The following is a 15,566-nucleotide window of genomic DNA, read 5'->3' as shown; positions in this document are numbered from 1 at the left end:
CCAGATGTTAAAAACTCTTCTGCTTTTTGTTTCAGTGAAATTGAGCTCAGAATGAGTTCTGGTCTCTCTCCCCTATTGCAATAGCCTTGAATAAAGTCTGCCTTGCGTGTTTAACTTTGTCTAGTGCAAGTTTTGCTTTGACAGCCTGGACATGGACAGACTTAAGTACCTATATTCAATTTGTTTACATTGCCCCAAGATTCCTTTATTAACAAACATCCTGAACATAATCTGACTAAGGAAGCAAAGAAAGTACAATACCTTTTTTCTTTACATCCATGGCAGTTTCCTTCTCAGTTTTCATTTTGACATCTTCTTTTTCTGGTAGTAAAATGAGAAAATTATAAACATCTGTTTAATTACCATATATTTCAGGGCACATTTTGCTGCCATTAACATCCAATTCATCTTGTATAGAGTGATTCTACATTAGAGTCATAGTCATGTCAAATATGAGTGAACTAGCACCTTTGTAACAGAACATTGGTTTTGGTGTGCTATCCCTTCATGGAAGGAGCAAATTTTTGCTAAGGTTAAAAAAAAAAAAAAAAAAAAAAATTCATGACAGTATGAACATTAGATGGCATTGTTAATTATGATACAATTCAATAGTTTTTCTAAAGGACATTAAAAGGAATATATTGAATGTTCCCTGGGCTATCAGGCCACTGCAAGCATGTCAGAAGCTGAGAAATCTCTTGGGCTCATTTGGGACTTCAGATGTGCTATTTGAAAATAACCATTCAAAAAAGAACAAAACATAGCAAACCAACTAACTATTTTCTTTCCCATACATTCAATAATTCATTTATTTATTTTTTTTGTGGTACGCGGGCCTCTCACTGTTGTGGCCTCTCCTGTTGCGGAGCACAGGCTACGGACACGCAGGCTCAGCGGCCATGGCTCACGGGCCCAGCCGCTCCGCGGCATGTGGGATCTTCCTGGACCGGGGCACAAATCCGTGTCCCCTGCATCAGCAGGCAGACTCTCAATCACTGTGCCACCAGGGAAGCCCAATAATTTGCTCTTTTGATAGACAATTTTATTAAACTAAATTAATTGGATAGTAAACTTCATATTCATATATGTAATCAAGTAAAGTAATGAAGTAGAATTAAGCACCACTCCTAAGAAAGAAAAAAAATAATCAGTAACAAATTTTTAAAGTGTTTAGGCTTGAATCTTCTTTTAAAAATTTATCAATCTCTACTTTTTTGGAATACTAACAAATTAAATATATAAATATAATATAAATATATAAATATAAATTTGTTTGTTAGTAACAATGACAATAAAATTGTTAAGGGGATTTCTTTCCTAGAAAACAGTAGCTTTACCAGTAATATTACAAATGGATACTAATTAATTTATGTGTTAGCTTTTAAATTCCTTACCTTTCTTTTTTGTTTCAGAAGTCACTTTATTCTCAGCTTTCTTCTTTTCTTCTTCTTTTTCTAGAGAAGAAATTTAAAATATTTCCTTTAGGAAAATTTAGTACAAAAGGAAAATGAAGTTTTGAATGAAGGATTACCATTAAAGTCAATTCTGCCTCCAGATAGTTTTGTGACTTTGAGCAAGTGATTTAATCTCACTAAGCCTTACTTTCTTCATTTGTAAAGTAACAGTACTTCCTTCAAAGTTAGATATGCTTTCAAAGCATTCTGCACAGTGCCTGGCTCACAGTAAGTGCATAAAATTGTGGGCTGCTAATACTGTTTACAAAAAATGAACAAGATAGTTCGAGCTTTCTGAACCAAACGTTTGTCTAAAGTAAGATATTAATGTTGAAAATTAAAATATAATTTCTGAGAAACAATGCTGCAGGTAAGCTAAAAGAATTTTTTGTTTTCTTTTCATATGTTCAGTTTCATTAGAAATAATACATTAGGCCATTAACAATATCTATTTTGATTTAACTGTTTTTCAGATCTGCCTCTTGTCGACAGACATTTGGATTCTGGTGACATTCATCTGGCACCATATTGGGGACATAACTTCCACTACCCTTTCTGAGTGGCCATATCAACCAGCGTGCTCAGACTATATTTGCACCCAGAGGTTGCTGTTAAGTCTGGATGACACATAGAACAGTTTGACAGTTTGTGGTACCTCTAGACTTCTTTATGGAAGATTTCTGTTTCAGAGATCTAAGAAAACCTTGGTCTGAGGGGCAGAGGGAACTTCAAATGCTGCCCAGCAATAGCCATGTAACAACTAGACATCTCCGGACATTTTTCTGGTAAGTGTTCTCATTTTAAATAACAAAGTCATGTAGAAGTACACAGTTGTTGAAATGGAATATTCAGTACTGTTAGGTTTGAGGCAGCTACAAGCACAGTTAATGTTGGAAACTGATTTTTATCTTCAGTTAGTAATGTGATTTACCTTATATTTGAAATACTTTTCTCTTTGCCAATTGTCTCTCCAACCCAAGTATAAAATGCCAGGCATTCAAAGATGTTCATTACCCAGAACTATAATGAGACTGTTACTATGCTGAAGAAATTCAATGTGTACTTCTAGTATCAATGCTTAAGCTGCCTACTAACGATGGCATCTTATTAAATATAGGAATTAATTCATTCCCTTAGGTATAGAGATTTTTTACCTATGAGATCAAAGCCAACACTTTCTTGCAGTGTCAGAAGTATAATTTACAAAGAACTTCTTTTCATGACTCCTAGAGATAAGTTAGTGTTGTAGGGAGAAATATATTCACACTCTGTCTACAGTGTACCTTTACAGCTCATCCAGTCAGAAATAGAAAGTCAAGAAGTCAGATTTTGATAGTTCTGGAGTTAGAAATAAACAAATGGAATTCTACTTTGCCTTTTCCTAAAGGTTTATACATATTAAATACGCAAAACGTCTTTAAAATTCTGAATAAAGATACTTTTGATTTAAGTATCATTACTTTCAGCTTCTGTGGGAGAAATTTTATGTAGCAAGGACTTTTCCATCTTATCTAAATAAATGCATATGCCAGACAGTTGAATTGGCATTTGCTAAACATCACCATCTGGTGTCATGTGCTAGGAAAGGAGTTAATTAAAATACAGATTAATTGTAAGCATTTCTTAGCCTATATTAAAAATCAATGCCATAGCCATGATAAGATCACAACTCAGTATCCAACTTAGTATCCGAGTCTCTAAGTTTCATAATGTAGATGAATAAATATTTCATTTAAAAGTTCGTGCCAATTAGTTAATCTTATATTAAACTTCAGAAGGAAACTAGGTATTTGAGGCCAGAAGATGGAAGACATTCTTTTCATTTTTTTAAAAGAGAATTGTCTTGTGTAATAAATTCTACCCTTTATATTAATATAGCTGGGACTTTATTGTGGTGATACAGTATTCTTTCCTTAGTTCAGATTGATTAATGCTTCCATTATACACTCTGCCTGTGATTATGGCCATACACTGAAGGAGTCATGAATAAGAACAGAAATCCACAAAAAACAGGTATAAATAATGTACTTTAATAACATTTTTATGAATTAGACTTTTAAGCCGTCATTATGGGACTTACTTTATTCGTGGTTAATTCATTTTAAAACATCAACTTCTGAAGATTCATGCATTTCTTCAAGCACGACTGTCTATTCTTTAGGTGATTTGGCAGCAGTGAAATTAAGCTTTTCATTTATATAAGGCACAACAATTTAATTATATCCTACTTGGATATAAAAGTAACCCATGTTTCTTATATGAAAACTCTCCTTCCCTTGACTTTTTTCTCCTTCAACAGTCAACAATACACCCTTTCCATTTGACTGTGCGCCCACATATCCAATTTCCTCCTCATCCTCTCCTCCAATTTGTTTGCTGTTTTGTTAGTAACAGCTAGAGAAGAGTTAGGAAGATTTTCAGAGGGTTCACAATTAAGTGTGTCTATAGAGTGTGAACTTATCAGCATACCGCCTTTCTCTGAGAAAAGTGTCATAAGCCCGGAAATGACGGCTCTATCTGGCAGGGATCACAGGAAGGGCTGGCTGAGAGAGAAATCCTCTCCACAATGAGCAGCTCTGAGCCACAAATGTTATTAGCTTCTGCATAAATTAACATCAGATGAAAGAAAAATTAAATGACTTACTTTTTACTTTCTAAGCCCTTACAATGGGCTTTTCTCTTGCTTTTAAATGTTTTTATGCCATCTCAAAGCCAGAGAATCCACAAGAGTTAATTATAATTGTAAAGCTTTTGAAGATGCCTGTTCCTAGCAAACCGAGCAAACAAATGCAAATGCTTCATTTTCATCTTATGTTTGTTCCTTCCCTTTTTGCCTTTCTACTGTACAGATTATCCAAAATCTACATGCTTTTCTTCTAACTCTCTCTGGCCAGGGTTGATGTATTCTTGGTCCCAGTCAGGTTCCCTTCATAACAACTCATTCTAGCACAGCTCGTCACTGTCACCTTGTTTGTAAAGAGTGGCAGAGGCTGGCCTGGAACCCCAGTCACAGTATGATCATGGAAAATTTCACATAAACAGATAAGTTCAATTACACCAATGATTATCAGAGTTCTCCATTGTTATCTACAGAGGGGAATGGAGCAAGAGAGAAAGCACTGGTGCTAGCATGGGAGACCTTGGTCTGAATTCTGTCTCTAACCCCTTCTGGTTGTGACACTGGCAATGTGCTGTGACACACTGAATTTCATTTACCTCTTTTAAAAAATGCACTAGTAAAATCTACCTTGCCGGCTTATTGTGAAGAAACTGAGCAAAAGTGCCTGGACCAAAGTGGATGTTCAAAAAAAATAATGATAGCAATAACTAGCTATTACTATATTTTAGAAACAATCAAAATCTGCCTACATGTACTCTTCAGTAATTTTTCTAAGTGTGACATTTATTAATCTGGGTAAATGCACATTAATTCTTATTTTTCTGTGTTGAGGGAGGCTGTATCAGGAGTATTTTATATTGTGAAACTTTAAGAAAAAAATACTCAAGTAGGAATTAACATGTTTATGAAGGGGCACTGTGCTGGAATGAAGTGGATTCCAGTTTCAGTTTTGCTATAATTAGTAGTTTTTGCCTAGTGCAACTGTAAGGGAATCTTCTGTCTTCAACCACAAAAGTCAGGGGAATGAGTAGAATGTAGTTAAGTCCCTCTTCAACTGTCTATGCCTTTATTCCCCAAATGAAGTATTTATTTCCTAATTTTTCTGAGAACAGTTAACGTAAAAAGCTTTAAATCTGTAAATAGCTGTTGAACATTCTCTGGCTTTGCTATGGCTTAAAAAATTTTAAAGCTAGAGAAAAGTCCATTTTTAAGCCTAAAAAATGAATGTTTATATGCGTGCATGGATATATGAATACATATATATGTGTATATAACGTCAAGTGATAATAAGGGTCAGAAAAAAATAAAGCTTGGTTTGGTGGATTAGAGCATGCGGGAGCAGATCAGAAGTGGCTTTTTCTTTTAAGGTGGAACAGGGGTAAGCCTTTCTGAATGAGTACCATTTGAAAAGATTCTTGAAAATAAGTAGAAGAGTTTTGGCTATTGAGGAGAAGACTTCTCCTGCAGAGGAAAAATATCTGCCAAGACCTTGAAAGAGAAGCGTTCGAGCTGTATTCAAAGAAGAGCATGGAGACCAGAGTGGCTGGAGCGGAGGATGCAGAAGAGTGAGAAGAGGGGTGGCCAGTGATGTAGCAGGGGCCGATCACACAAAATCTTGTTCATGATATGAATTTTCCATTTTATTGTGAGTAAGGTAGGAGGCTGCTGAGAGGTTCCAAGCAGAGCAACTATACTGTGATAAATTACGTGTTAAGAGGAACTTTGGCTGTTGCTGACTGGTTGGAGCCAAGTACCCCACTGGATTTTGTGATCACACTGCGATGAAGAAGACTAAGAAAGTAAAAGGATTCAGTACAAATATTCTTCTTCATGTTTTCCTCTTTATTCCCAAAAATTTCCTCTAAATTTTATTTGGGACTCCTGAAAGAATGTAACATTATAGAAACATGGTGGGAGTACCTCACTTTACATTGTGCTTACGTTGCTGTAACAGCAAAGCTCTTCAAGGACTTCACTTGAGTTATCTGGCATAACTAAACTGGTTTTTCAGAACCTGAATCCAGTCTTTGCCTTGACTTTTCCTTTAGTGAATGCTGAATTATTCTTAGAAGTCAGCTCTTCTCATTATCAGCTACTAACAACAAAAAATTCACAACCAGAACTTGTAGAGCATCTTCCACTGACTTCCCAGAGACTTCTACATAAACAATTTATTCACGTAATCAACACATGTTTATCTAACCTTATGTCAAACCCTTTGCCAGGGTCTAGAATTTTAAACTATTCCTTCCAGGAATTTTAGGTATGAGACTAAGAAGGGATAAAGTTTACAATTACAATATGGACTTAGGGACATTAAAGTCGGAGTCTAAGGGAGACAGCAGAGGCCCAAACCCAAGAGCAAAAAGTGTGAAAGCTGCTCCAGGGAAAAATGGTATGTGAATTCTGAACTGAGTATGGCAAGTGTTACTATCAATGCTGGCTGGAGGGACTGAGGTGCCTGCTGAGTGCCCAGTCCTGAGCTGCAGATAAAGGCTGACAACTCTTAGTGATACAATACCATTCATGAAGTAAACGTCCCAAAGAACTCCAGAGCTAATCAGTGTAAATCCAAACGTTTTCAAGATACCAGGCTACATACAGTTCTTTAAGCTTCAAAAAAGATTGTGGAGAAGTGATCTCAATAGTTATTTTATGTGATCAGAGCAAGGCAGAAAAAAAATGTATTAGTTTTGGTTTAATCACACTGATTTTAAGGTGATAGGAAATTATACTGTAATAGAATGTTATTGACAGAATACAGCACATGACCTTACATGCATTAGTATATACTTAGTTCTGAGATAAAAGTCAACACATCCTTCAACCCATGAGAAAATGGGCTCAGGAAAGATGAGTAACTTGCCCAACTTCACAAATCACATAAGTGACAGAACAAGGATTTAAAACTAAGGATCACTGCAAACTCTGATCTTTCCCCTACAACATGGAATAAGAAGTTTGAGGTAGACTTATTCTAACAAAAAATTGCAAACGAACTGAGGCACAGACAGAAAAGTGCCATTTTCTACCCTCTCTTTGTGACACTTATCTTTCAGCTCTCTCAAGCCAAAGTTCTCTGATATAACGACAATTTTTTTGTTTCTGAATTTAGTATGCAAAAGGGAATGCAAAGAGAAAGATTATTTGATACATTTCAAATTGCGAAAAAAGTTTCTTATGTTAATTAAACTTCATATTTAAAGTGGATAAGGTAGATTTCTCCCAAACCTTTCAAAAATGATAAAAGCTTTTTAGATAAGTGACTGCATTACTTTTGAATGGATTAAGTTTATATAAATGAAGGTGGCCACAGCTCTTCTTTTTCTTTCTGGTGTTTATTTTTCCTCTCAGTGCTTTTACATTTCAGAAAGCAAATGCTCAATTAAAGTTTATTGACCTTTACGCTCAAGTGAGAAGCTCTCCATCCACACAACTCATCTCTGGATAGCTCCAAAGAGAGCATTTTGTATTTTCTTTTTTGTTTTTCTTGGATTTTTTCTTTTTTGGGTGCTGCAGCCATTTGGAGATTTTCTAAAAACTCTTCTAACCCTATTAAAATTTACTTTTTATGTAGAATCATTGCTTGCTCAAGATCTTTTATTGTAAACTTTTCTAATGCATCTTTCTACAAGGGTAAGGAAAATATAAGATTCATTTCTAATAGCTGTTTATTTTCAAAATCATTATTTACATATAATTACTTTTTTCATGTTTTTATCTATATGCTTTTTCTATGTTTCTCTGTAGTTGGAAATGAATTGCAAAAGTACTTTGTTGCATTTAAAATGTCAAGAATGACTAGAAACAGAAAATTGAGCCTTTCCTTTTTGTGACTAAATTATTGATATTTAGGGAAAAAGTTGGTTATCATTCAAAATCAAAATATACATTACTCTAAACTATCATTTCAAAGATATGGCTATTTTTATAACAGGTCTTTGAGAATTTAGGGCTTGAGTTACTAAACAAATTAGAAAGACTCAATTACCCAAAGTTACTGGTATATTGGGTACATTTGTAAGTCTGATTCTTAATTGAAGCCTTTTATCTTAAAAATATGCCCAATAGATATCAATATTCATAAAGGAAATAAATGCCCATTCAAAGAGTACAACTTTTCTAGTTGTAATTGTTTTAATATATTGAATTCAGGTTTATTTCAAATGATGGACTACATAAATTCCCTCATCTTTCATAAATTATACCAAACCATTAACACAATTTTTGTCGTCTTCCTAGTATAAGGTCTATTCTAGTAGATTAAAAATTCTTACACAAAATTCTCACATAATTGAAACAAATATCTGTCACTGTTTATTATGTGAACAATTGCCAAGACCCCTTACTCCATTTGGATAAAACAGATCTGGCTTTAAAGATGTGGCCACTTTTCTCATCGGTTTTAGAGAGGATGAATAATTTCATTGGGAATTCTAATAAACTTATATAATAGAAACATTTAGGTCAAGCTGACACAAATAGCAAATAAATGTTTTATAAAGAAAAACTGGTACTTGTAAACTAGAGCTTTGGAGGGACCTGGTTCTTTCTTATAAAATACTTCATGAGAAAAGTTTGCTGGCACAAGAGGGTTCCAACTAGAATTTCATAATAAGAAAGCTATTAAAAATCACATTCACTCTTATTCACAAAACTTCTCATCCCAAACTTTCTCCTTTGTTAAAATATAGGGGAAAAAAACCCTAATTTTTAATACCAGCATGAAAGTTATGAAAGATCTCTTTAGAAGGAAGCTGGCCCTGATCAACAAAAAGCTCCTTACCCTTCCCTGATTCTTGGTTGTCATCCCTTGATTTCCAGAATAAAAATTTATTGCTACTAGACAGTCAAATCAGACAGACATCCCTCGCCATATTGTCAGATGTATAGGGGAAGAAAAACAAAACTTCTTTCTCTTATTATGGGAAAAAGCTAATGATTTCCCCCAAAACTATTTTTAATCAATAATGGAAAATCGAGACTATTATAACAAGAGAGAAAAGTTCTAAGTTTGGAGATGCAAGTTTCTAATGAAATACATTTAACGTCTACTAAAATGTATTTATATTTCATAATCTGTGGAATATATTTCTTTACATTTTCCTTTTTCTTGACACTTTTCCACCTTTTTGTCTTTGTGTTTCTTTTTTCCCCCTAATTTCTCAACAGTCAGTTAAGACTTACCTACTTTTCCATGATACTAAGCTGAATTACCCTTGTTCTAACATATTTATTATCCCCAACAGAGCTAAGTTACCTCATGCCTAGCTCTGCACAGTGCTGCAATCAAAAGAAATGAGAGTCTAAAATTCCAGGGAGGTTTGAAGATAAGTTTAAATCTTTTTTGAAGTCTCTCAAATAGCTAATGTTGTATGACCCAAAGCAAAATGTTCTAAAGGTTCTCTCCTTACTGGAGCTTCCCATTCCATCACAGCATTTCCTCCCAAAAGCTTCTCTCTCCCAAGGGCATGCTAAAAACTTACTTCAGCCCATGCTGACTCTCCTATTCCCTTCCCTTGACCTTTTTTCTCACTGTCTGACTCTTATATTTTCTTCTGGGTAATAACCCCTCCTATTCAAACATGAATTAATTTAATTATTTGAGCCCCTTCCAATTTTTTGGCTCACCCAGCATATCCTGAGTCCTGAGCAGAACATAAACACTCAGGAGCTGACCAGGCATACCTAGAATATTCCTTAGGCAATAAAGTGGAGGAGAAAAGCTGTGAATACTTATGTTAATATTTGTGTCCTCATCACACATGTAAGAAATAATTAAAAAAACACTTTTACAAATCACTGAAAGGTGAAAGTTAAATACAGTTTGTAGTTTAGTTACTAGTGTACCAAAGTTAATCTCTTAGTCTTGGTAGGTGAATCATGGCTTTATAAAATCCTAACATTAGAGGAAGCTTGCTGAAGAGTGTATTAGAACTCTATATATTATCTTTACAACTCTTCTGTAAATCTAAAATTATTTGAAAATAAAAAGTTTAAAAACAACAAAATATTGGAAATATTTCAAGACTCTAAAACAGAGGATTCATTTTTCCTCTAGAAGTAGTGGTTAGCCCCAAAGGAAATGAAATAAATGTGTAGGGGGAAAAATGAGTGAAATAAAAGCCTTGAGCATGATAAAATTTTGGAGGTGGAACAAACTTTTGAGATCATTTATTTCAAAAAATATAACTTCACAGTTGAAGAAGCTGAGTCTCAGAGAGGTTAAAAAACTAATATGAACAATTGAATCTTTAGTTCAGAACTCCTGATTGCTATACCCTCATTTATATGTGGCAGCGAGAAAACTTAGAGGCAGAAGTAGGTCACCATGAACTTCTAATTGACAAGCCGAAAGGTTTCTGGCCAGTTTTGTCTTATCCTTCTCCCTGGGGCTCTTGGCCCTGTTGTTCCCTTTCCTCCCTCATCTTTCCATCCTTAGTTTTCTAGTCTGTCTTCTGATGGTGTTTGTGATGGTTAATTTGACTAAGCCATAGTAGCAGTCACTTGGTCAAAAACCAGTCTAGATGTTGCTATAAGGTATTTTTTAGATGTGATTAACATTTAAATCAGTAGACTCTGACTAAAGTAGATTACCAATCAGTTGAAGGCATTAAGAAAAAAGACTGAGGTCCTCTAAGGAAGAAGGAATTCTGCCTCTAGCCTGCCTTTGGACTTGAGAATACAGTATCAACTCTTCCCTGAGTCTCCAGCCTCTGGCACGCCCTATAGCCTTCAGACTTGCCAGCCCTCAAAATCACATGATCATGTGAACCAATTCCTTAAAATAACTCTCTCTCTCTCTGCCCCCTCCTCCCTTCCCCGCTGTGTGTGTGTTTGTGTGTGTGCATGCGCGTGTATGTGTGTGTGTACATACATCATATTGGCTGTGTTCCTCTGGAGAACTCTGAATAAAACAATGTTGTTCCCCACATCTTCCTTCTTGGATGCACTAAACCTCACTCACACTTATGACTGACCTGCCATTCAGTTATATCCAAAACTAAGATTTGTATGATACAGGGTATTTTTAAGATCAATTGTTCCTTGGGAGCTCAATAAGTATTACTGGGAAAAGAAATGTTTCTGTGACCACTGAGTTTAAAAAGAATTAAACAGTTTTCTGACAAGAATTTCACGGCTCTTTTAACATACTTGTGTACATTGTGACTGTCCAAAAAGAAAATACTACGTGGACCCAAAGTATTATGTTATAAATTGTTTTCACTAAGAATATCATGGAACTAGAATTCCCCATAACATACTTCAGGAAATGCTATGCTTGGAATAAGCTTATGACTTCAGCCTCTGCATCTCTCTCATTTGTGAACTCCAGACTTCTATCTTCAGTTGTCTGCTGGAGATGACCACTTGTGTGAATCCCACTCAACATGCTGCCTGACATGTGGCAGAGTCTTCATTTTCTCTCCAGGTCCAATATCCACCCTGACCTTTATGGATTAACACCACCTCTGGATTCAGGTTAGTTTGGCCAATGGGAGCAACATCAAGAGATAATAGAGCAGGAAAAAAAGAGAGTTGGGCATGTATTCTCCAATTATACACCCTGGCTCACTGAGAATACTATAGATATCATTTTACAGATTGTTCATGATGTGTTCTTCTACTAAAGGACATAGTTTTGATTGGGCATTTCTCTCCTAGAGTTACAAGGTTTGGGGGTTTATAAACCACTCTATTCCCCTGCCTCCTCAGGCCTAGGGCTGGTAAAGGCTTCCTGCATTGGCTAGCCTTGGGGTGCTTCACCATAACTCTGCTCAAATACTTAAATACTCTTAATCACCCATTTTGAAAGGTCCAGGGACCCTGATGCACCTAGCAAGTCTGAACTCATTATCATCTCCCCAAACCTGTTCTTATTCTTAAGTGCCATTCATTTATCCAGGTCAGATAAGACTTTAGCAATTATGCTCAGCCCTAACTTTTATTGCTAGTCTACGATAATGGAATAGACTGATCCTGGGAGTGACACACCTGGATTCCAATTTCAATTATACCACTGTTAGGACTGTGTTATCTTGGGCAATTTACTTGGTTCCTCTGATCTTCTCTGTAAAATGATATAAATCATATTCACTGCTTGGAATTGTTTTGAGGGTTAAATATGATTGTTTAAGAGAAAAGTCACATAATTTTCCCCCATGAGCAGTAGCCTCCTAAGTTTTTCTTGTCTCCAAACCCCCAAGCCCCACCCCTCACCATCCACACTTTTTTATAGCTGACACAATGATCTAAAATGCAAATCTAATCATACTACCCCTCTGCTCAGTTGTTTTAGCAGGCTCACGCAGTCTCTGAGGAGGTGTAAATGATTCAGTTGTGTGTACAAAATTCTTTAGGATATGACTGGGGTCCTATATTAAGAAATTATATAGAGTTTCACATTTGCTGACTAATGTCATTAATGAAATTACCATATTATCTTTACAGATACCAATAAAGAATTAACATAAAACTTAATGATTTACTATATATACAAGAGAAATTTCCTGATTAAAATTGACAATGACAATAACATTGACAATGACAATAATAGTAGCTAATGGCTGAGTACCTAATTGTGCTAAGTTGCTATATACCTTGTTTCATTCATTCCTTATAGCAACTTTCCAAGTAAAATAGGTACTAAAAGTAGTATGGTTTATCTATATTATCAAAATTTATAACTAAAGGTCAATCCCATTAAAAATTGCCCAAGGATATGAGTTTATTTCACCTCAAAACAAAGAAAAATATTGCATTGCCCTAAAGTTCAAGATTAACTGTGTCATAGAGTTAATGGAATAAGAACCTGGGCCAAAATTCAATTTTATTATTTTATGCTTTTTACTTCTCAGGATATGTCTCAATGAAGAGCCAAGACAATAAAGTTCTCAGTTTAATAGAACTGTAAATAAAACGTTACTAGCTCCTGTAGGACACTGTCCTCGAATGCACCCTATGGTAAGAAATCATCTTGTAGTAAGTTTCCTATATTGCTCCTTTCTCCTCTGCACAAATCCTACCAACTTACTCTTTATGGCCCAATGCAAATCTTGTGATGTCACCTCATAGCCTTGCTTCACACGTATCTCATCTTCCTCCTAATTTTTATAGACCTTATTATCTGTACCACGCACTTTTGAACTTCAGAAAATAATGCTTCATAGTATTATCCATTTCATAGGGACATGCCTGGTTGGCCCAAGTGTGACATCTCTATCTAAGCCATGGCCATACCTTCCTTACACATCTGTGGTAGCTATTTAAACACTGTGCCAAGCCACGGAGTCTTCACTCTGCTCTTAATGTAGCTTACTACTAATGCACCAACCTGAAAAAAAATAAGCTTGAAATATCTGGGTGTGAAAGCAGAAAAGACCATTTAAATTCAGTCCCCACAGTTGACAGGTGAAGAAGTGGAGGCCCTAAAAAGTGAATCGATTTGTCAAAGATAATACAACTGATTAGTGTCGAAGTTGCAGTTGGAAGCTGGGATTTTAGTCTTCTCTCTAGAGTTCTCTTGCCCACTGTTGGGTGATGGCATTTATATTATTCACGACTGCAATACTAAGTTAGTACCAGTTACATGTTTATTCAAGAAGATGATAGGGTATACAGTATTCATTCACCTTACTTTATTTGGCTCCATTAATGCCAACTATATGTTTGTAATGGAATATTAGAAGTAATTTAAGTATAAGATATATAACTAATAAGAGATCACATAACCTCTTCTTTCCACATCTTTGCCACAATAGATGAGGTGTGGCCATTTTACATTAAACGTCCAGTAATTACATGTGGATGGAAGTCTTTAATTCTTCAGGAATCAACAACATAAAATGTGGTGTTTGGTAGTGGGGGAGGGGGTTGTGTTGACTAGGAGGAAAGAAAAATTTTCCAGCGTTGTTGATTACAGGACAACAGGATGATATCCAGCAATCGTACTTATACAAAGATTTAATGAAGCAGCTTTTTTGATGACTGGGGAGGGGATGGAAAATGTTGCCTGAAGCTGTCTTGTTTAATCACTGAGGACTCTCTCAGAGAGCAGTCAGGAACTAATCTCTCCTAAGAAATACAGTTCTGACAACCATTTGCTGATAAACGGGCTCTCACGCTAAGGGTTGAAACCACCTGTGATGTGAATATAATAAGGCACCATTTGATGAAGGGGGCGAGGTACTCACATAGATCTGTCTCATTTGTGGAATATATGGATAACTATAGTGGCCTTTGGAACTTGCAAGCCTTTCAACGCCAGTGAGAGCTCACAATAGACAGAAGAATTAATTCATCACAAAATTTAACACTGTTGTGAAAGATCGTAAGAATTACTATTATATTGAAGGTGGCTCTCTATTTAAGTTAGTTCCAGTTATGTCCATAATAAAATGCAAATTGACAACAATGACCAAAATGATTGCCTGGGGTGGTCATTATACAAGATCTTTTCAGTGCTATTGTAGCCAATTTCCCTGGCCAAACGCCAAACATATTCTAAAACATACAGTAGTAGGAGTCAAAGAAAACAACTGATTTAATATACAATTAGTCTTTACACCCAAAGATTCAAAGCAATAGAATTTCATTATAGTGAACAAAGTGTCTGGTATGCGGGAGAGGAGTGAAATTCTAGGAAGGCCAGACACAACTTCCAGGCATTAGATAAGTGACCCAAGATAAGAAGTGCACAGATACTTAACAGAATGAAGCCAGTGTTGTGAGAAACTTATTGTTTTAAGTGCTATGAAAGCACAAAGGAAGCTTTTAAGGGCTTCAGAGATGTGTAGAATGCTTTCACCCATAACAAAGTCCATGATTTTTTTTAGATTTCTGCTGATAAAATCCTAAATTGTTTCCAATCTCCTGTGAGCAAACTTAATAATCTAGTCTATATATAAGCCCTTTTCTTTAAAACATTAAAATGCAAAATACATTTAAGTTCCCACATTTTGACCTGTTATAACTGTATTCCTCAAATCAAAGGGCGTAAGTTAGTGCCACATGTAAGTTCCTTTTTACATAATGCCATTTTCTTGCAACTTGGTCCTAAGGAAGTTCCAGACTAAAATAGTGCATCAAGGACTGTGCATAATCAGCCTCACTAAAAACAGCTTGATTAATACTAAATATGTCCTAGTTCCTAATCAATTATGTTAATGAAGGCACAGGCAGCACATCTGCAAGCCCTGACAAAGCCCATGATCTCAGCATCGCCTGATAACATGGACTCCTTGGGAAGCTGCTTAGTACCAGCACTCTCAGGGCAGACTGTGTCTTTCTGCAGATAAAAAGTGGATACTACTGACAAAAGCCTTGTAATCCTGCAACATTGTTTGGTTATTTACTTAAACTGCAGTGTTGGGCTCCAGGATGAAATGTCAAATAAAATTGCTCTTTAAATATAACAATAGAACCTAAGGGTCCCACTTAACAAATGACACATTCTTTTCCAAGTGACAGACTGATAGGCAAAACATGTGCTA

General features: G+C 35.7%; 1 protein-coding gene across 1 annotated transcript in view; it reads right to left on the bottom strand.

Moving 5' to 3' along the window:
- TRDN (triadin) overlaps positions 1–15,566 on the bottom strand; it is a 372,172-nt gene that overhangs the window by 190,341 nt on the left and 166,265 nt on the right. The window contains exons 11-12 of the mRNA XM_024759083.1: positions 1,395–1,454; positions 262–321 (exon numbers count right to left, since the gene is read on the bottom strand). Coding sequence (XP_024614851.1) covers positions 262–321; positions 1,395–1,454 — 120 coding nt within the window. The remainder of the gene's footprint in view (positions 1–261; positions 322–1,394; positions 1,455–15,566) is intronic.

The sequence above is a fragment of the Neophocaena asiaeorientalis genome, unplaced genomic scaffold, assembly GCF_003031525.2.
Source record: "Neophocaena asiaeorientalis asiaeorientalis breed wild unplaced genomic scaffold, Neophocaena_asiaeorientalis_V1.1 scaffold5, whole genome shotgun sequence".
Classification (NCBI taxonomy): Eukaryota; Metazoa; Chordata; class Mammalia; order Artiodactyla; family Phocoenidae; genus Neophocaena; species Neophocaena asiaeorientalis.
This window is presented reverse-complemented; position numbering and strand designations above follow the sequence as displayed.